Below are 19,874 nucleotides of genomic sequence, written 5' to 3' on the forward strand. Positions count from 1 at the left end.
ATCGCAAATGAGGTATTTGGTCAAAAATATGGTGTATTTGACTTTCTCCATATTGCCCAACGTCAGCCACCCTCTCGACGGAATGCACAAAGCTGACATAATACAGATGAATCATTATTTTTTTATTTTAGTTTTTTATATATATTTTTATTTTACAAATTAACAAGACAGGACTTTAAGGAGACAATACAAAGGGAAAGGAGAAATAAAAAGCTAAAGGACAAGTAAAAAACAGACCAAAAAATAGATACAAAATCACAGCAAATAACAGATTCGCACATCAACAGTCTGACATAAGTACATCTTTAAGGTTATCATTAAATCAAGTCAGCATCGGTACCAGTGTTTTTAATCTGGCTCGGCAAAATCCATCCCGGAGGGGTCCACCATGTCTGAGACCGGTTTCCATATTTTGACAAATCCCATGACATTGTCATGGAGGGTGTGGGTCATACAGATGAATCTTAATTGCCATTCCTTCACTCACACATTTTAAATGAAGGATGCTGTCCAAGAGCTCTTTGTTTGGAGTTCATCTTTGTCCTTTCTTCTGCAGGATAATGTTTGTCCTACCTCCTCCAGTCTGTTCATGATGATTCTGCCGACCGGTCTCCTCAGTGAACTGGCTGAGATCTGCAAACTGTTGGTAAGTGACATATATTGAGTATGTAGCATACTCAAGAGGATAATAAAGGGACAATCTACATTTCAGGAACAACACGCTGACATTCTTCTTACTTCCTCGTACCCTCAGTTAAGCAGTGTTTCTAAGAGAGTCAATGTTGTGGATGAAGACCATCATATGGATGATGACTTGGACGTGACCAGAAACCAACAAGGGGACAACATTGACCTGTTTGATGAGGGCAACGAGTCCCACAGCAGCACCAATGGGACTCGCAGACAGATGGGGGACAACAGTGAGGCTTCCTGTGGGCCAGGTAAGGGATCCCTTTTTCTCTATCAGTGTGGGATTCTAATTTTTTTTTTATTGAGACTTGTGCAAAACATTTCCACACAAATCAGCTTATTTCCTAAAAGACTGTTTTATGTCAATTAGATTACATAGCATTGAGCACCTGTTGTTGATATTATCATTGTAGTAAAACATGGTTGAATTTTCACTTGTATGGGGGATCCAGTGTGCTTGATGGATGACAACTCGTAAAGCCAAGTCTGCAAACGTAGGCAGCTGAAAGAAAAAGTGTTTAGATGTGTCGTTAGAACCAGACGCCAGCATAGCCAAATAAGTGGATGTGTAACACCCTGTTCTGTTTCTCCTGTGTCCCGTGTCTCCGATGTCTCCTCTGTGTCTTCTCTGTCTTAATTGTTTAATTCCCTGCACCTGCCCTCAGCCACTCTTGTCTCGTTACTGTCTGATGTCGTACACCTGTTTCCCCCCCTATATATTGTATCAGTCTTTCCCTTGTCTGCGGTCGGATTGTCGTCTATAGTTCCGTGTCCTTTTTCCGTCGTCCTGTCCGTGTTCCTGGTTCTGCCTGTTGACCCTGCCTGCCCCTTTTGGACCTTGTTTTTTGTAAACTGTTTTGCCTCATTAAAGAGTGCTTTTTTTTGGTTATTTATATTGCGTCCAGCCTGTCACTCTGCACCTGAGCCTCACCCCGTCACAAGAACCTGACAGGATGACTGTTAAGAGAATCTTGTCTCTCTCCTACGTCAGGTGCAAAAAGCCTGTTAGCAGAGGATCATCTGGCCCAACAGGACGTGGCCCTCCTCGCAGTCTTGGAGCTCCTGTGTGAGTGCGGCTCCATGCAGCACGTCCACGGTCTGCTTTTCAAACCACAGGAGGTGCGGCGCAGACTGCTGCTGCTGGTGCAGCAGATGGACTTCAGCAAAGCCCTGCACCTCAACCTGGTGGGTGGCGGAGGCTGTGGAGAGGCGTGGTTGCAGCGGCAATGATGGTTCAGCTGATGGACATTAACATCTGGTTCTCTTCCAGTATCTTGTCCTGCTGAAGAAGCTTCCAGCTGAGGACTCGCTCTCTCCGCAGGAATTCGATATTCTGCTCCGTCCTCTCGCGTAGGGAACTTGTTCTGCCACACAAATGAATGTTTTCTTGTCGAATGCATCCATTTCTGTCTGTATAAATCTAAATTAAATAATGGCGTTTTAGTTAATGTGTTTTGTTTGTGCTGCTGCTGTGTTTACAGGGACCTGTGTTCTCTGTACCGTCAGGACCAAGAGATTTGTGCTGCTGTACTGCTGGGTTTGTTGCCCTCCATCTCGTGCCTCAGGAAAACCCAGCACATGCCGGAGGAGATGAGACATGTTCAGGGACTTCTGCTAAAAGTGTTGTCTGCATTCTGGTTAGCGGCCTATTTTTACAGCATGAACAGATGCAGGGTTGGTCTGCAAGAGATTAAATGTCTTTGAAGGAGGAGGATCAAGTGTGAAATGTGCCTCAGGAGAACAGTCAAAAGTTAAAAATAAAAAAATTATTGCACTGTGAAGTTATTTTTCCTTTAGTACGTACTGCAGCTGCAAAGTGCGTACTGTAACATGCAGTATGCATTCAATCAGGACATACCACTTCATCAAAACATTGCACCTCAAATTTGACCTTCTTGCTCAGATATCAATCGCAGTCCATTGTGTGAAATTTAAATTTGTCAAGGATCAAATACAAAATCTTTTTCTAACATAATAAATAGTTTGGTGGTATCGACATTGGAACTGATTTCTGATAACTCAATTACTATAATGTGTTTCAGTTCCTTGAGCCAAACGGGAAACTGCACGGCAGCTGTACGAGCTGCGTTAGTGAGATGTCTGGTTGCCTTGCTGGAGGTGAGCGCTCACAGGTTATGGGGATACTATTGCTAAGTTATTATTTATCTGCACAACCATGAAATACAGCATTTCTATATCCATATTATATATATATATTTTTAAGCTTGTTTGTAGTCAAAATATAAATGTTGCTTTCTATATCTGCTTTTGTTTTTGTTGTCTTCTCCCCTGTCTTGACAGGCTGACCCTTGTTGTGATTGGGCGGTCTTAAGTATCGGAGGGCCTGACGGTGACGAAGATCGCCCAGTGTCTGTCATCCTTCCTTCTCACCTCGCAGACACCCACCACCAAGTCCGCATGCTGGTCGCCATGTCAGTGGAGAGGTACACTTAAGCCGGGAGCCGCGACAATGTTTACGGATGCATTTTAGTAATCGGTGTGCATCACACGACACAGATGGTAAATCATAGATCGGATTGTCGGCATTATTTTCCTGCGTCTCCAGGTTGTTTCTGGAGACGAGACCAGAGCATCCAGATTACAGGAACATGCTGCCGCTGAAACACCAGCAGGCGGCTTTTGAGAACCTTTACCTGAAGGCTCAGGAAGGAATGAAGCCCCCGGTAAGTGCCTGAGGAAAAGTGTATCGTGCGTGGCGAGTTTTTCCACCTCTGGTTGACTTTCCTAATGCTTCTTGTGTCTTGTGTGATCATACACAGAGAAGCAGCTCTGCCGAAGATCAGACGGACGAGTTGTTTAACCGCAAGGCCACCCTGCTGAAGACTTTGTCTGTCGTGCTCTGTTGTAGCCCCGTCTGTGAGAAACAGTCCCTGTTTGCCCTCTTCCAGTCCTACAAGGAGAATAGTATAGAGGAACAGCTCATCAAAAAGGTAACAATGTCGAGGCTTTTAAAAACTGATTCAATGAAAATAGTGTCTGTGCAAGAAGTGTGTAACGTATTACAGCAGGGTCTAAATTGCTCAACAAATAAAGGTCACCTTGCATCACTAGTCTGATACTTGAGCTTATCGTTATGCGTCAGTCAAAACACGATTGAAAAGCCTGCCTGTTTCTCTAAAACAACGTCAAGATGTAGAAAGAGCAGAGTGAGAGGAATCATGTCTGTCCTTCTTCTCGGTCACAGATGCTGTGCAGTGGATCCCGAGCGCTGGGCTACAGGAGTGTGAAAACATTTGTCAGTTCTCACCTGTACTACCTGGTAGCTGAGTGGCTGGCGCAGAGACAGTCTGACGATCGCTACACACTTGGATCCTTCCCCTACACCCTCCTTGACCACGACACAGTCAAAGATTTCTATAGGTGAGGAACTTATCTTCGGTTATTTAAAGTCACAACTCCGTTTGATGTCGTTTTCCCCCCCCGGACGATAATACAATCCCAACGACACCTGTTGTCTTGTGTCTCCTTGAAGCTCTTCCTACCAGGTGTTAATCCCCCACCTGGTCTTCCTGGATGACTTTGAGCAGGTGAAGTCTATCGGCAGGTGTCTTGAGAAGGACTGGAAAGAGTTGTTGGCCGACTGTTTCCCCAAGATCATGGTCAACATCCTGCCGTACTTTGCCTTGTCGGGCCAGGATTCACAGGTCACGCAGCAGAGGGAGAAGGCTCACAAAGTGTACGACCTGCTCAAAGACGCCAACTGTCTGGGCAAACAGGTAAACACAGCTTTTATAATTTGATCACATCAAGACAATAATTACCTTTTCAAAACAGACAGCAAGGGAAAGTAAATACAGGTCATGCTCAGGACCAGGTGTGGACTTAAATGTGTCAGTACATCTGATGTGCAACATGTTTGTGCATGTGTCCGCAGCAAATTGACAACCTGATCCACAGTAACCTGGCGGACATAGTGGTCGAACTGCTGATGACTCTGTATGAAGGAAGTGGAGCTGAAGGGGGCCAAGGAGACCTGAAACGCTTTATAGGGTAATGGTTGTTCTTATGCACCATGCTTTCCTCATATTAGTCCATTGTATTCATTCGTTCATTTGTTTTACCATTCACCCTGGAAGTTGATAAAAGTTGTCGTCTCAATCAAAATGTAAAGAAAAAGATTTATGACAAAAATAATTGTTTAACGGCCCTCAGGGAACTGGACCCGGTACCAAACCCGCCATACTTCAGCTCTTATGTCATTAAAACTACACTGGACTACCTCAGCAAGTGCCACAGTGCAAACCACAAGACTGTGGTGGCCATTCTTTCAAAAACTCCAGTAAGACATGCAAGTTGTCCCTTATGTGGTTTCATTGACCAACGTTGCTTTGCTCTGAAATAGTTTTCAGTAGCCTGTAACCTGTTGGTCGTCCTTTCTTCGTGCTTTAGATTTCTATCCATAGGATTCTACTGGCAGTTTGTGAAAGAGCGGCAGAGACGACCAACAGCTATGAGCGCCATCGCATCCTCCTCATGTATCACCTGTTTGTCAACCTGCTGCTCGGGGAGGTGAAGGACGGCCTCGGGGGAGCCTGGGCCTTTGTTCTCAGGGACGTCATCTACACACTCATTCACCATCTCAACAGCAGGTTGGTGCACAAAAAACACTCCCAGGTAGCACAGGCCCAGTATCAGCCATGCTGTGCAGACACAAGCCACTCACGATAACAAGTTTGTTTTTCTCTCACCCTCAGACCAGTTAAATGTGATGAGGTTTCGAACCGGAGCCTCTCTCTGTGCTGCGACCTGTTGACCTCTGTGTGTCGGGCAGCTCTGGAGTTCTGTGATGATGCTCTGGACTGCCACCTACAGGTCATTGTTGGGACTCTCACAGCTCAGGTGAAAAGCCGGCCCGCCATCTCACAGCAGGTAAGCAACCGGGAGTCAAAATACAGGAGTTTTCTGTTTTGCATTTTAGCAGAGGAAATAATATGTAAATAAAGGCAAATGCAATAGACGTGTGTATTGAAGAAGGCATTCATTAAGAAAAACTGCCACATGCAGGAAGGTTACACAGTGGAAAAAAGGCCCACTTCCTTCACACATGAACATTTGGGTTCTGTTTCGAAATATGTTACCCTTTTAGGGAGTTTTTACATCCACAGAGAAGTGCAGTTTAAAATTACAAACTGTAGAATGTGGGACTTTTGCATCCAGACAAAAAGTTGACGTTTCCTGGATTTTTAGACTTAATGACAGTTTGTTCCCTCCCCAAACTCCTCTTAAGACGTGTATTACTGTGCTGCCCTTTGCACTGTTTGACAGAAATATCTGCCTCCTAACTTCCACGTTACTCCTCTCTGGCCCTCTAGGTGAACAGTCTGCTGCAGTTTCTCGTGATAGAAAATCAGCAGAAGTTAAAAGGGGCCATCAGCAGGTTGGAGCCTTTTCCTGACCTCCCTGAATTCCGAGAGCTGCGCTCTGTACAGCATAAGCTCAAATACAACACTGGGAGCTTCACACTGAGACAGGTAACGGGATCACTAATAACCATGTATACTGCATTTGTAGCTCTGATTTCTCAGTGACTCACTGGGTGGGAAATGTCATGGTTATCAATGAAAATGAACAATTAGAAATGTCTTTGCTGACATACATCCTCCATGTTTCGCTTTCACAGGAGATAGTCCACTTTCTCTCAGTGACGTCCTGTGACTCCTTACCTCTGACCAGACTGGAGGGGCTGAAGGAGCTGACCAGACAGCTGCATGACAACAAGGAGCAGATCAGAGAGCTGCTCAAAGAGTGCCGCGGTACGATGCCAGATGAGGCAAAATGGTCTGTGAATAAAAACGTGTTGGCATGTGAAATGTCTAAGAAGCTAGTTCTGCCCTTCTCTTTGTCCTTCCTGTAGCTGAACCCACTGACAGTGTGCTGGTGAAGCTGGTTCTCAGTCTACTGCAGCTCTGTAAGCTAGCAGCCAACCACCCGGGAGGAGCCGACATTCTCGGTATGAAATCAAATAACTCCTACAGCGACAGTAACCTGCGTTCTATTAGTCGTTTGTCATAAGTACAAACACAAATATGTTCCTGCAGAGGCAGCAGGCAGCTGTCTGGGAGAAATGGGTCCTGTGGATTTCTCCACCATCGCCTTGCTTCATGGCAGAGACCCCCTGTATGAAAAGGCCGTGTCTCTCTTCACTTCCACCGAGTCACAGTGTCTTTACATCGTCCTCAACTGCATGAACGACGCACTCACTCAACAGCGGTACTAGACGCCGAAATCTCAGTGATCAAACATTTGTTGTCCACGACTATGGAGTCGGGAGCGGCTTGTGTTTATATTTACTGTGTTTTTTGTGCCGCGATCCTCTGCCAGTATCGAGGTGAGGCAGGCCGCCGCTCAGTGTGTGAAGAGCATCCTCGCCACTCAGTCTGGAGTCGATTTCTGGGAGCAGCACAAAGACAACAGAGACCCCATGCTGACCTACCTCAACCCCTTTAGAAAGGCCAAGGAGAAGGTGGGTTATACCAATTTACAGAACAGAACAACCCCTTTTCAACACTTTGTTCTCCAGTTGTACACCAATGTATCTCCCTCACGTGTATGAATGGGTTTTCGGTAACATCTGTGTCTGACGCTTTATCCTTGACTTTCCTCAACCAGGTGGAAGTTGTGAGTGATGAGGTGAGTTTGGAGGCCAGGAAGAATCTGGTGAGTGAGGAGTTCTGGATTCCCCGGGCGGGCGGCCACAAGGCCTGGCTGAATGCTCTGTGCACCTCCCTGCTCGACAGTGGAGGAGTCAGGAGAGAAGCTCTGCTGCTGTCACGGCCGCTGTGTCTGGTGAGCCCACGGATGTTAGCTGAAGACCTCTCACCCTGCCTACACACACACACACACACACACACACACCGTTTGAATGGAGTTCTATGTGCTGACAGTTTCAGCATCTTGGATTGTTTTTTTGTTCTTAAGAGCATTTTGTCGCATTTGTGGTGCACATTTCGTCTCATACTGTCCATCAACCAGTTTTATTTTGAACCCAGAGCTCCGGCTCTAACCGCGCCGTGTGTCCTCGGTATGTCTCCAGGTGAGGGTGGACTGCTGTCAGAGGCTGCTGCCGCTCATCATTCACTCCATCCTTCTGGAAGACACTAATGGTTTGTGGAGGGAGTTGCTCTCCTCCCACATTCGGGACTTCTTCAGCTTTTGTTCCAGAAGCGCTCAGGCTGCCAGTCGCTCTGCCACGCCTCTCAACTCTGACTGCGGTAAGCTTGAGAGTATGACAAACAATACAGCTCCAATATGTCTCTTCATCCGCTCACGTTCAGGAGGTGGTTTTCAATTCAATTCAGATTATTTTATATAGCCCAATATCACAAATTACAAATATGCCTCAGAGGGCTTTACAATCTGTAACAGTTTAGCTCCACGCCTTCCTTTTTGTAATAGTTGTTTTCATCCTGTCACACCATCTCATCAATCCAACTCCCCTCACCTGCCTCTGATCACTCCCTCGTTAGTCCCTCATTCCCTTCACCTGGTCCTCACGCCCTTCTCACCTGCAGCCCATCCCCTCATTAGTCCCTCACTATTTAGCTCCCTCACTTCCACTTGTCCTCTGCTAGATTGTCTTGTGTTTTCGTGCCAAGTTCTCCAGCGTTATTAGAGTATATTCCTGACCTGCCTGCCCTGACCTCTGATTCTCTGCCCTGCCCCTTTTTGGACTTGTTTGCTTCTTCGACTGATCTCCCGGTTTTGACCCAGCCTGTTTCCAACCAAAGACAGTATTCTTTGTGACTCCTGTCTGAGTCGTGCTTTTGGGTCCACTCTAATAGCGTCGTGACACAAGCTGTACACATACGACATCCCTGTCCCAAGACATCACATCGGATCAGGAAAAACTCCCAAGAAATAGAAAAAATCCTTTCACAGGGAAAAAAGGGAAGAAACCTTTAGGAGAGCAACAGAGGAGGACCCCTCTCCAAAATGGACAGAAGCAATATATGTCATGTGTACAGAAGGAATCATGACAGAGTTACAACACATTCTATGAGTATAACAGAGTGTATGAATAGTTGGTAGTAGGCATGGACCACGATCCAGACCTCCATGATCCATCAGGCAGATGGAGGTAGAGAGGAGTGGGCGGGGCATCAGCAGGGCCATGGCATCAGATCCAATGGACCCTATGAGATGTGAAGTCACAAGGACTCCAGAGAGGAAGCAGAGTTAATAATGTGCAATGGAGATATTAACATTCATCCATAAGGAGAGAGAGAAGAGGAAATAGGTGCTCAGTGTATCCTATGATATGTTTTTAGATATGTTTGTGATTGAAGTGTATAATTCTTCACAGAGTCAGATGCTGCCAGTCAGGGCTTGTACGACAAGACCTCTCTGCGTACAATGCTTGCTGTTGTTGACTATCTGCGACACCAACCGAGGCCACTGGAAGCTGATAGGTTTGTTATTGTAATTAAATATGTGTCGGATGTTCAGGGATTCTGCATTTTCCCATTTGGACCTGCTCTGACTCTGATTCAAGTCTTTTTTCATGTAAACTGACAAACGGTGTCTTTGAAATAAACACTGTATCCTCCTTCCAGCAGCTCCTGTGGCACGGTGTGTGACTCAAACTCCTGGCTGGAGCTGAACTACCTGGAGGTAGCCAAAGCCGCTCAGTCCTGCTCGGCTCATTTCACGGCTCTGCTGTACACTGAGCTCTATGTGGATAAGATCAAAGCTAACATGGAGGAAAGTCGACGGTATGCAACTTGTAAACATTGTTCATGATTGAGACACATTTATTTTTCATTCGCATTATAAATTGGTTCTCTACTTAAAATCAATATGTAAACCCTTTTTTTAAAGCTACTAAAAAACTACATCTAAAGGTTCAATGTAATAAGCATTTTGAGAGTTTTATCAAATGATCCTTTTATTTTATCCGTGCATTTACCACATCTTCAGAACCAACTCCAGAGCAACACGTATGCTCAATTTTGAAGAGAACAGCCAGAACGTCACCGTCTCCAGCCTCACTAAGAAGAGTATGGAGGACACCAATATCAGCCTGCAGGTCAGTTTTTCATTTAACAAGTTTGTATCTAAATTAGTGCTGTGAAAAATAACGGGTTAACTCAGTTAATCCAATTACAGGTTTAACTAGTTTTTTTTTTTTTACGCATTTAACGCATGCGCAGAATGAGCTTCCAATCCGTCTGTTGTTGGTCGTTGGGACGAAAAAAAAGTCACTTGCAAAATGAGCTTCCAATCCACCACTTCAATCTGAACTCTGTCCGCTCTCATGCAGACGTGCTGTTCATCGGTAATGATCCTTCCGCAGGTTCACCTCCGGAAACCTTGTTACGACTTTTACTTCCTGTAGATCAGGGTCTCAACACGTCGATCGCGACCTGCCAGTCGATCGCGGCGTAGTGTCGGTAGATCGCATGACATTAAAAGATTGGCCGCCCCTGACATGTTCTCTAGAGCACGTCTTTGTTCTTTTATTAAACTAAACGTCTGTTGTTGATCGTATCTCCACAGCAGCATGTCATTTCTGTCTCTACGTTAACACTTATCGATCTCCGTCTGGCGTGCCACAGAGCTCCGTGCGCGCGCATCGGGACCGAGCAAAAAAAAAGTCACTTGTCAATCTGTCCACCTTTAGATTGTATCATGGTGGAGTTAATGGTTGACAAACAAGAGAAAAATGCTCTGTTTAACCCTCCTGTTACCTTTACATTTACTAACATATTTTATCCTCGGGGTCAATTTGACCCCAGCAAGTAAAACCTCCAGAAAATTATTAGAATTAATATTGCTTCCCAAGTTTAAGTGTGAGGTACTTTATGTTTGTTTGTTGACTACCTAAATAGCCCTTTAAATAAATAAAAAAGTTGATATTTCTGATATGTTTGACACAGTGAAAAACAGCCTGGGGTCAAATTGACCCCAAAGAACACCGACATTAAACATTGAATGGGGTCAAATTGACCCGAAAGGTAACAGGAGGGTTAAACATTCTGTTTAGGATGAAGATGTATTAATGTTCCATATGGAAGAAAACTGCTAAATAACTGCTGGAGTTGCAGCACCATTGTATAGAAGAATGTATAAGTGTATATATCCGTCTTTTGTCATAAATCTCTATGTTCTCACAAAATATACCGAGAATATCGGTAATATGTGATTAATCATGATTAATCCACAAAAACCTGTGATTAATCCGATTAAAATGTTTAATCGTTTCACAGCCCTAATCTAAATCAACAACACAAAGAAATTGCTTATTCATATTTTTTTTTCCTGAAGTATTTCTGAAGAATGCCCCCTGAAGTAGTTAAAGTTAGATTGTTGTGAGACCAAGTTTCATGACCAATGACTTCAACACTTGTGACAAATGCACAACACTTTTCAATTCAATTCAGTTTATTTTGTATAGCCCATTATCACAAATTCCAAATTTGCCTCAGAGGGTTTTACAATCTACACAGACGACATCCCTGTCCCAGGACCTCACATCGGATCAGGAAAAACTCCCAAAAAATAGAAAGAACCCTTTCACGGGGAAAAAAGGGAAGAAACCTTCAGGAGAGCAACAGAGGAGGATCCCTCTCCAGGATGGACAGGTGCAATAGATGTCATGTGTACAGAAGGAATCATGACAGAGTTACAACACATTCAATGAGTATGACAGAGTGTAGGAATAGTTGGTAGTAGTCATGGACCACGATCCAGACCTCCGTGATCCATCAGGCAGATGGAGGTAGGGAGGAGGAGTGGGCGGAGCATCGTAATGCATTACTTGTTACAGGGGTTGGGCACAACAGTGTAAATGGCTGTAAAATAGTCTGCAATCCAATATATATTCATTCTGTCATGAGTGATGAGGGATTTATTTCCACTCTCTATTACATTTTTTTTGTAGGAGCTGCTGATTGAGGTGTATCGCAGCATCGGAGAGCCTGATAGTCTGTATGGCTGCGGCGGGGAGACGATGACCAGTCCACTGATAAGGTAATCAATAAGTTGATTAATGAGAACTGCATCACTTTCACATTGTCACTTGTTCCCTGCAGTGTTTTAATCATGATCAGAAATACAAAGATCGTGTGTCACACTCATTTATAGGATTCGAACCTATGAGCATGAGGCTATGTGGGGCAAGGCCCTGACTTCGTATGACCTTCACACTCCTCTGCCTGAGGTCACTCGTCAAGTGGGAATCGTGGAGGTAACATAACGATGGGGAATTTGTATTTCTTATTTCAGATATGTAATGCAGCCTCTTGAGTTGTTACGTTTGCACCAACAGGGCCTGCAGAACTTTGGTCTGAGCAGCATCCTTGCCACCTACATGAGGGGTCTGGAGAGTGAAGGGGTGGAGTGGGGAGCGGAGCTGAGAGAGCTCCGCTTCCAGGCCGCCTGGAGGAACACACAGTGGGACTGTGAGCTGTCGGAGAGGTGAGGCGAAACACACACACACACATACAGCTTGGAGTGTGGTGCCTGCTACACAAAACACAACTGTAACCCACCAGAGAAGCAGAGGCAGTCTCTCACCTAATACCTCCCCCCCCCCCCTCTGAATCTAATTTGTTATATCAGGAGTGAAAATTCCAAACCCAGCTTCCACGAATCACTGTTTTGTTCCCTGCAAGCGCTAAGGGATGAAGAATTCTCCATATTTGATGAAACAATGAAACAGGCCAGGTAATGATTTGCAATTTCCATTTCTTACTCTAATTCAGTTTTCCCACTTGTAGAAGAATCCACCCATCTATGTGCTTGTGCGTTTCCACAGGGGTGCAGATGTGGAGGAGCTGTGCAGAGGCAGTCTGGAGGCTGTGTCTTCTCTGTACCCGTCTCTCAGGAACCTGCAGATCATCAGGGAGCTGGAGAGTGTGAAGCGGCTTTTTGCGAGGTGATATGAGCGGTCAAACATGAGGAACAACGTCATGCATACAGGAAGGAGTCTTGAGGATTTATGTGATGTACTTTTAATATCAGGCCCTTCTCGGATGTGACTCTGAGGGAGGTTTGCAGCGAGTGGCGACAGCACTCCCAGCTGCTCGCTGACAGTGACTTTTCTTTGGTGGAGCCCATACTGGCCGTCCGCACTGTGGCCCACCACACCCTGATATCCAGGGTGAGGGACCCCGACAGCACCCACTACCTCAGCTCTGTGCTCTCTGACCACCTCATGGAGCTCTGTCGGCTGGCTCGAAAGGCTGGGAATACGCAGGTAGTGTGTGTGTGTGCGTGTGCGTGTGCATGTGCGTCTTTGTGTTTTATTTTAACAACAAAATACTCTGTTGTTTTTCCTGTCCAGCTCGCAGAGCGGGCAGTCTTCCAGATGAAGCAGCATGGCGGTGAAGGCTCCTTGGATTTACCCTCTGTGTTATGGCAACTGGAAGAGGCCCAGGTGTTCTGGGCAAAAGGGGAGCAGGGACTTGCCCTGGGCCTGTTGAGACAGATGATACACAACCTTGAGGACAAGGTCAGACCTAAACACACAGACAGGATATTTAGCGTCTATTAAAAAAAACATCACTTTAATTCTGGAACATCTTTGCATGTTATTATTACGCTGTCCACTGAGACTATTTTTCACATTGCAACGAGTGCAACACAGTAAGATTGATTTTATAAATAGCAACGTGTTCATCGTCATGCATGAGATTAATTAAAATAATTAAAATCCAAAATGTCAAGGGACACCATTGAACTATTCTGTGTTTTGTTTTTTTTGGTTGGCCAGGTGGACTTGAGTCCTGCTCGGGTCCCGGTCTACACTGAGTGCCTCAGGCTGTGTGGTAATTGGCTGGCTGAGACTTGCCTGGAAAGCCCCGGAGTAATACTGGAGAAATACATGGAGCGGGTAAGAGGAAGATGGACAGAAAGTGATGTCCATAGATCATGGAAAGTGGAAAAAGGCGGCAAAACAGAAATCTAAATGTCTCAAAATATCTAATATCTGTAACGTGATAGATTTCTTTAACACCTTGAAGTACACACATGTTTGTTCCCCATCATTTATGTCCAGATGGATTTAAGAGTAGTTCCAAGGACATAACTTCTTCAACTTAACAGTTTATGTCCTCGAGCTACGGCAGATTCATGTGATGTTTCTTTGGCTTTTAAAATATTTTTTTACATTGACATATACAGGACTGTCTCAGAAAATTAGAATATTGTGATAAAGTTCTTTATTTTCTGTAATGCAATTTAAAAAACAAAAATGTCATGCATTCTGGATTCATTACAAATCAACTGAAATATTGCAAGCCTTTTATTCTTTTAATATTGCTGATTATGGCTTACAGCTTAAGAAAACTCAAATATCCTATCTAAATATTAGAATATCATGAAAAAGTATACTAGTAGGGTATTAAACAAATCACTTGAATCGTCTAATTAACTCGAAACACCTGCAAGGGTTTCCTGAGCCTTGAAAAACACTCAGCTTGGTTCAGTAAACTAAATCACAAGTATGGGGAAGACTGCTGATCTGACTGCTGTCCAGAGGACCATCATTGACACCCTCCATCAGGAGGGTAAGACACAAAAAGAAGTTTCTCAAAGAGCAAGCTGTTCACAGAGTGCAGTTTCAAAGCACATCCACAAAAAGTCTGTTGGAAGGGGGAAATGTGGCAGGAAACGCTGCACAACCAAGAGAGATGACCGCAGCCTTAACAGCATTCCAGAATTTGGGGGAGCTTCAAAGACAGTGGACTGAAGCTGGAGTCCAGGTATCAAAAGCCACTGTTCACAGACGTGTCCGGCAAATGGGCTACAATAGCCGTATTCCCATGGTCAAGCCACTTCTGAACTCAAGACAATGGAAGAAGCGTTTGACTTGGGCTATGGAAAAGAAGCACTGGACAGTTGCAGAGTGGTCCAAAGTCCTCTTTTCAGACGAAAGCAAGTGTTGTATTTCATTTGGAAGTCAAGGCGCCAGAGTCTGGAGAAAGGCTGGAGGCGCAAAATCCAAGTTGCTTGAAATCCAGTGTGAAGTTCCCACAGTCAGTGATGGTTTGGTGAGCCATGTCAGCTGCTGGTGTTGGTCCACTGTGTTTCATCAAGTCCAGAGTAAATGCAGCTGTGTACCAAGAGATTTTAGAGCACTACATGCTTCCGTCTGCTGAAAAGCTCTATGGAGATGAGGATTTCATTTTCCAGCATGATCTGGCACCTGCCCACAGTGCCAAAACCACCAGTAACTGGTGTACTGACCATGGCATTACTGTCCTCGATTGGCCTGCCAATTACCCTGACCTGAACCCCATAGAGAATTTGTGGGGTATTATGAAGAAGAAGCTGAAAGACACCAGACCCAACAATGCAAATGAGCTAAAGGCCGCTATTGAAGCATCCTGGGCATCCATAAACCCTCAGCAATGCCACAGGCTGATTGCCTCCATGCCACGCCGCATTGATGCAGTAATCCGTGCAAAAGGATTCCCAACCAAGTACTGAGTGCATTAATGGACATTTTCAAATGTTTGATTTTGTTTTGCTGTTATAAATCTTTTTCTTTACTTGGTCTGAGGAAATATTCAAATTTTATGAGATAGGATTTTAGAGTTTTCTTAAGCTGTAAGCCATAATCAGCAATATTAAAAGAATAAAAGGCTTGCAATATTTCAGTTGATTTGTAATGAATCCAGAATGCATGACATTTTTGTTTTTTTAATTGCATTACAGAAAATAAAGAACTTTATCACAATATTCTAATTTTCTGAGACAGTCCTGTATATGTATATAAAATATATATTTTTCTTTCACAGTTGACGCTTCAATGTCGGTATTATTTTGACACAAACTAGCTTTTGACAGAGAAGCCATAAAAGTCTCCTGTGCTGTCTCTTCAGGCGGTGGAGGTGATCGAGGAGGAATCCGGAGTGCAGGACTCCAGGCTGCAGAGTCAGCGCACTGAGGCCTTCCTGTCTCTGGCCCGCTTCTCTGACGCTCAGTACCAGAGCATCGACAAGTACATGAACTCCTCTGAGTTTGAGAACAAGCAGGCGCTGCTGGAGAAGGCAAAAGAAGAAGTGGACTTGATAAAGGAGCACAAATTGACTTCCAACAGGTGCGTGCTCTGTTAGCTTTTTCCCACTTGGATCCTCCACAGTTGGATCCTTCCTCTGCAAAGATTTAACATTTTACGTGAATAATGAATACAAAGCGGTAGATGGCTGACTAGATGGACGGGCTCTTCCTCTGACTTCACAGGTACACAGTGAAGGTGGAGAAAGAGCTGGAGCTGGATGAGAAGGCCCTGTCCAACCTGCGGGCCGACAGACAGCGTTTCCTGTGTAAAGCTGTGGAGAATTACATCCAGTGTCTGGAGGAAGGGGAGGAGCATGACACCTGGGTGTTTCGCCTGGCTTCGCTGTGGCTGCAGAATGCCGGCGATAAGGCCGTAAACGACATCATGAAGGTTGGTTAAAACACATCTGAATCGCTTCACGTTTGATTTTGGGACTAGAATGCCTCTGTAATTAAAGGAATATCATATATCATATCATAAAAGGAGGCCCAGTGCTTTACATTTCCCTTATTTTGTGTTCCAGAAAAAGGGGAAGCGGATCCCTTCCTACAAGTTTCTGCCTCTCATGTATCAGCTGGCTGCTCGCATGGGAACCAAGATGGCTACTGGCATTAGCGAGGATACAGGCTTCCATGATGTCCTCAGCGACGTAATGCAACACTTTAAAAAACAAAAACAAATTAACAGCTGTATATTATTGATCTCTTGCAAGATGCAGCAATCTGACGTTTCTCAATGATGACTTTAGTGTCTAACTGGTGTCACTCAATACCAGAAAAATCCAACTTTGTATCAAACACAGATGCAGAAAATGGATCATCTTTTTTTTTAAGCTGCTGCTTTATTTGTTTTCTCTCCTCACAGCTGATCTGCCGGGCATCTCTGGAGCACCCTCATCACACACTCTTCATCATCCTCGGCCTGGTGAACGCCAACAAAGATGAGACCTTTTGCATGCCTCGACTGTCTAAGAGCGCTCCCCAGCAGCCATCACCGTTCGACCTGGTGAGACTTTCATTAGATTGTTCTCTATTTCAAGTGAAAATACACGAGTAGGTTTAATCAAATAACAATTTAAAGAGCTCTCTTGGATCAAATCAAGATATTCATCATGTTTTTATCGCTAGTTTTAGTCAAGTTTAGTATAAAATGCCCCCTCCTCCTTCAGTCACCTCCCCAAATATATTTTTTCCAAACACCGCCAGTTCTGTCTTTACAAGTGAGGTTTTGGTTCTGGTGCAGGAGCGGTCTGCCGTGGCCCAGAAGATCATCAGTGTGATCAGGAAACAGAGAGGCACGATGATACGAGGGCTCGAGCGCCTGTGTGAAGCCTACATCAATCTGGCTTATATGGACGCCAGCGAGCACAAGACGGAGAAGAGTGAGTGGTCGGAGCACAGTGGCGTACATAAACACTCACACTGGACGGCTTTTCAAGGATTTAAGGAGAGCTGTCCTTGAAATTCCAACATGTATCACATTTCAAATGGCATTTAGTTTGCTATTTCTGTTTGATTAGAGTGAAATTGGGGGGGAAACACTTCTTGTTCTTACCTCTCAATGTGTGTATTAAAGATCGAGATGTTGAGTCATCCTTTGTGTGCTCTTTTCATGACAGAGGCTATTCCCATCCCTGCTGATCAGCCCATCCTGCAAATAAAAAACCTGGATGAGGTTGCCATCCCCACAATGGAGATCAAGGTAAATAATGATCAAACTTCTCGACTCATCTTTGTGATGTCATTCCTGTAGTTGACACATGTATGCATGCAAAGGGGTTCCTATTACAGGGGATACTTTTATTTGATTAGCAGAGTGGATTTTATTTGACTAATATTCTTGTTGAATGTAACTTTATACAATGGATTTCCTGTTGAAATGCACTTTTTAAATGTGAAAAAAGCGAATGACATGTCAGGTAAAAGTGTGTTGTGAAATAACAAGTGTGGTTTCATTGTGCAAATAGGTGGATCCATCTGGTTGCTATGACAACCTGGTGACTGTCAGATCCTTCATGCCCCAGTATCACCTGGCCGGAGGAGCCAACCTGCCCAAGATCATCGACTGTGTCGGCTCCGACGGCAAGAGCAGGAAACAACTGGTCAAGGTGTGTGTGAAAGAAAGAAAGCATGTTTTTATATCATTAAAACTAGAGTAAGCCTGGCTGAAAAGTCCATTAATTAAACACATTTAGTGTGTGTGTGTGTGTGTTCTCGACTAAACAAATCCCTTCTCTTTGAAGCTGAAGCCGCTGTCATGTGTGGTTGCCGTCGGCCCTGACAGAGAACCTGCTCACTTTTAACTCAAGTTCTTTTCCATTTCACTTTAGTAATGATTCATCTGGTTTTTGTACCAGGGCAAATACACAGTTTGTTATATTCCTCCGACACCTTTGTAATGAGGACATTCTTTAGGGGACATTGTGTGTGTGTGAGCGCATGTTTGTGTTTGCGGTAACACTTGTCAGCCACTTGACGGCTAATAAGTCACCACTGAGACACTTTGGGAGAGTCATGGAGCAGTCCCCCCACCCACCCCGATCTTTAACCTCAGTTCTACTTTTCTATCAATGTTCATCCTTGTTTATGTCACATGGAGAAAAAAGGTGTAATATTTAGGGATATCTTACGCAACCATGCGTCATGATGAGTTTCACATTACTGCGTCCGTCTTGAGCCTTTCTGGTGTTTTGAAGACTAAAAACAGTTGTTCTAACCGTAGAGTGCAGAAGCTCTCGGCGCCGCGGTACACGGCATGTTCTCCGGTGACCTTTGGCCTCTCTCTGTTACCAGGGTCGAGACGACCTGCGGCAGGACGCGGTGATGCAGCAGGTGTTCAGCATGTGCTCCATGCTGCTGCAGCGCAACACGGACACCCGCAAGAGGAAGCTCAACATCAGACGATACAAGGTTAGACACATCTCATCTTCTTTCTTTTTTTTTGTAAACAAATCTTGTCTTTAAGCGTTTTGCTCTTTAATTCAACGAGGACATAATAAATCAGGTGGAATCTTTTTCTTCGATGTTTGATCTTTCTGTCGTTGCCCTGTAATTCCCTTATTTCCTTCAATGCTGCTTTCTTTCTCTCTTCTTCATCCGCAGGTGGTGCCGTTCACACAGCGTAGCGGCGTGTTGGAGTGGTGTTCGGGCACTGTGCCGATCGGGGATTTTCTGCTGGATCCCATTAAAGGAGCCCACAAACGCTTCCGACCTCGGGACCCGACCAACCTGGCCTGCCACAAGAAGATGATGGTACTGTTGGCTCACCGTGTTGTCAGCTGCGCCTCAACTTGTCTATTTCTTTCTTTGTGTATGTTAATTGGTTTTGGTGCAACTGCAGGAGGCTCAGAGTCTGGCGTTCGATGGGAAGCTCCAGGCCTACAGCGAGGTGTGCAAGAACTTCCGTCCGGTCTTCAGGTATTTCTGCATGGAGCGATTCCTGGACCCCGCCATGTGGATGGAGAAACGGCTGGCTTACACTCGCAGTGTGGCCACTTCTTCTATAGGTACACCCAGTGTCATGTTCACCCCTTCTTCTATAGGTACACCCAGTGTCATGTTCACCCCTTCTTCTATAGGTACACCCAGTGTCATGTTCACCCCTTCTATAGGTACACCCAGTGTCATGTTCACCCCTTCTTCTATAGGTACACCCAGTGTCATGTTCACCCCTTCTTCTATAGGTACACCCAGTGTCATGTTCACCCCAGGGCTCGTCTTCAGCCCATGGCATCTTAAAAAGGGGCCACAGCACAAATTATGACACAGATATATAACACTGTTATTAATTCATTTCATTATAACCATTAGTGGTGTAGAAAGCGCTTTTGAATTCAACCAATGAATTGCCAACTGTTCCTGTTTTGTGCCCGCAGTTGGCTACATCGTGGGCCTGGGTGACAGACACAACAACAATATTCTGGTTGATGAGCAGACTGCCGAACTGGTGCACATCGATCTGGGTAAATTCATTGTCATTTATGTACCGAGACATATGTAGTTCTTTCTTCATTTCAGAAAAAGGGTTCCATCCTGCATCGAGAGGAGTTTGATGCATTTATGATTTGGCAATAAATGTAATCAGATATGGACTCTTGCCATAAAATGCACACAGCATTGTAATGCTTTAAAGCTCTGAATTCAAAGATCAAGACATCATG

At 44.7% G+C, this 19,874-nt stretch overlaps 1 protein-coding gene across 9 annotated transcripts in view; it reads left to right on the forward strand.

Annotated features, from left to right (window-relative positions):
• LOC130210408 (serine-protein kinase ATM-like) overlaps positions 1-19,874 on the forward strand; it is a 33,330-nt gene that overhangs the window by 9,875 nt on the left and 3,581 nt on the right. For 5 of the 9 annotated variants that reach the window (XM_056440678.1, XM_056440668.1, XM_056440671.1 and 2 more), the window contains exons 16-59: positions 557-646; positions 755-941; positions 1,682-1,875; positions 1,961-2,040; positions 2,172-2,327; positions 2,733-2,808; positions 2,992-3,134; positions 3,257-3,374; positions 3,471-3,641; positions 3,896-4,071; positions 4,184-4,427; positions 4,586-4,701; positions 4,864-4,990; positions 5,101-5,300; positions 5,406-5,580; positions 6,024-6,182; positions 6,332-6,464; positions 6,566-6,661; positions 6,750-6,921; positions 7,033-7,174; positions 7,321-7,497; positions 7,745-7,922; positions 9,014-9,119; positions 9,264-9,422; positions 9,628-9,736; positions 11,591-11,679; positions 11,794-11,896; positions 11,978-12,126; positions 12,271-12,375; positions 12,467-12,586; positions 12,673-12,907; positions 12,995-13,162; positions 13,424-13,543; positions 15,537-15,754; positions 15,898-16,105; positions 16,239-16,364; positions 16,580-16,720; positions 16,958-17,096; positions 17,334-17,416; positions 17,682-17,822; positions 18,508-18,624; positions 18,817-18,966; positions 19,055-19,220; positions 19,590-19,676. In XM_056440678.1, the coding sequence (XP_056296653.1) occupies positions 557-646; positions 755-941; positions 1,682-1,875; positions 1,961-2,040; positions 2,172-2,327; positions 2,733-2,808; positions 2,992-3,134; positions 3,257-3,374; positions 3,471-3,641; positions 3,896-4,071; positions 4,184-4,427; positions 4,586-4,701; positions 4,864-4,990; positions 5,101-5,300; positions 5,406-5,580; positions 6,024-6,182; positions 6,332-6,464; positions 6,566-6,661; positions 6,750-6,921; positions 7,033-7,174; positions 7,321-7,497; positions 7,745-7,922; positions 9,014-9,119; positions 9,264-9,422; positions 9,628-9,736; positions 11,591-11,679; positions 11,794-11,896; positions 11,978-12,126; positions 12,271-12,375; positions 12,467-12,586; positions 12,673-12,907; positions 12,995-13,162; positions 13,424-13,543; positions 15,537-15,754; positions 15,898-16,105; positions 16,239-16,364; positions 16,580-16,720; positions 16,958-17,096; positions 17,334-17,416; positions 17,682-17,822; positions 18,508-18,624; positions 18,817-18,966; positions 19,055-19,220; positions 19,590-19,676 (6,349 nt within the window). Of the gene's footprint in view, positions 1-556; positions 647-754; positions 942-1,681; positions 1,876-1,960; positions 2,041-2,171; positions 2,328-2,732; positions 2,809-2,991; positions 3,135-3,256; positions 3,375-3,470; positions 3,642-3,895; positions 4,072-4,183; positions 4,428-4,585; positions 4,702-4,863; positions 4,991-5,100; positions 5,301-5,405; positions 5,581-6,023; positions 6,183-6,331; positions 6,465-6,565; positions 6,662-6,749; positions 6,922-7,032; positions 7,175-7,320; positions 7,498-7,744; positions 7,923-9,013; positions 9,120-9,263; positions 9,423-9,627; positions 9,737-11,590; positions 11,680-11,793; positions 11,897-11,977; positions 12,127-12,270; positions 12,376-12,466; positions 12,587-12,672; positions 12,908-12,994; positions 13,163-13,423; positions 13,544-15,536; positions 15,755-15,897; positions 16,106-16,238; positions 16,365-16,579; positions 16,721-16,957; positions 17,097-17,333; positions 17,417-17,681; positions 17,823-18,507; positions 18,625-18,816; positions 18,967-19,054; positions 19,221-19,589; positions 19,677-19,874 lie in introns of those variants that run through there. The other 4 variants (XM_056440673.1, XM_056440674.1, XM_056440675.1 and 1 more) reach the window with 4 other exon arrangements.

This window comes from Pseudoliparis swirei, chromosome 20 (genome assembly GCF_029220125.1).
Source record: "Pseudoliparis swirei isolate HS2019 ecotype Mariana Trench chromosome 20, NWPU_hadal_v1, whole genome shotgun sequence".
Taxonomy (NCBI): domain Eukaryota; kingdom Metazoa; phylum Chordata; class Actinopteri; order Perciformes; family Liparidae; genus Pseudoliparis; species Pseudoliparis swirei.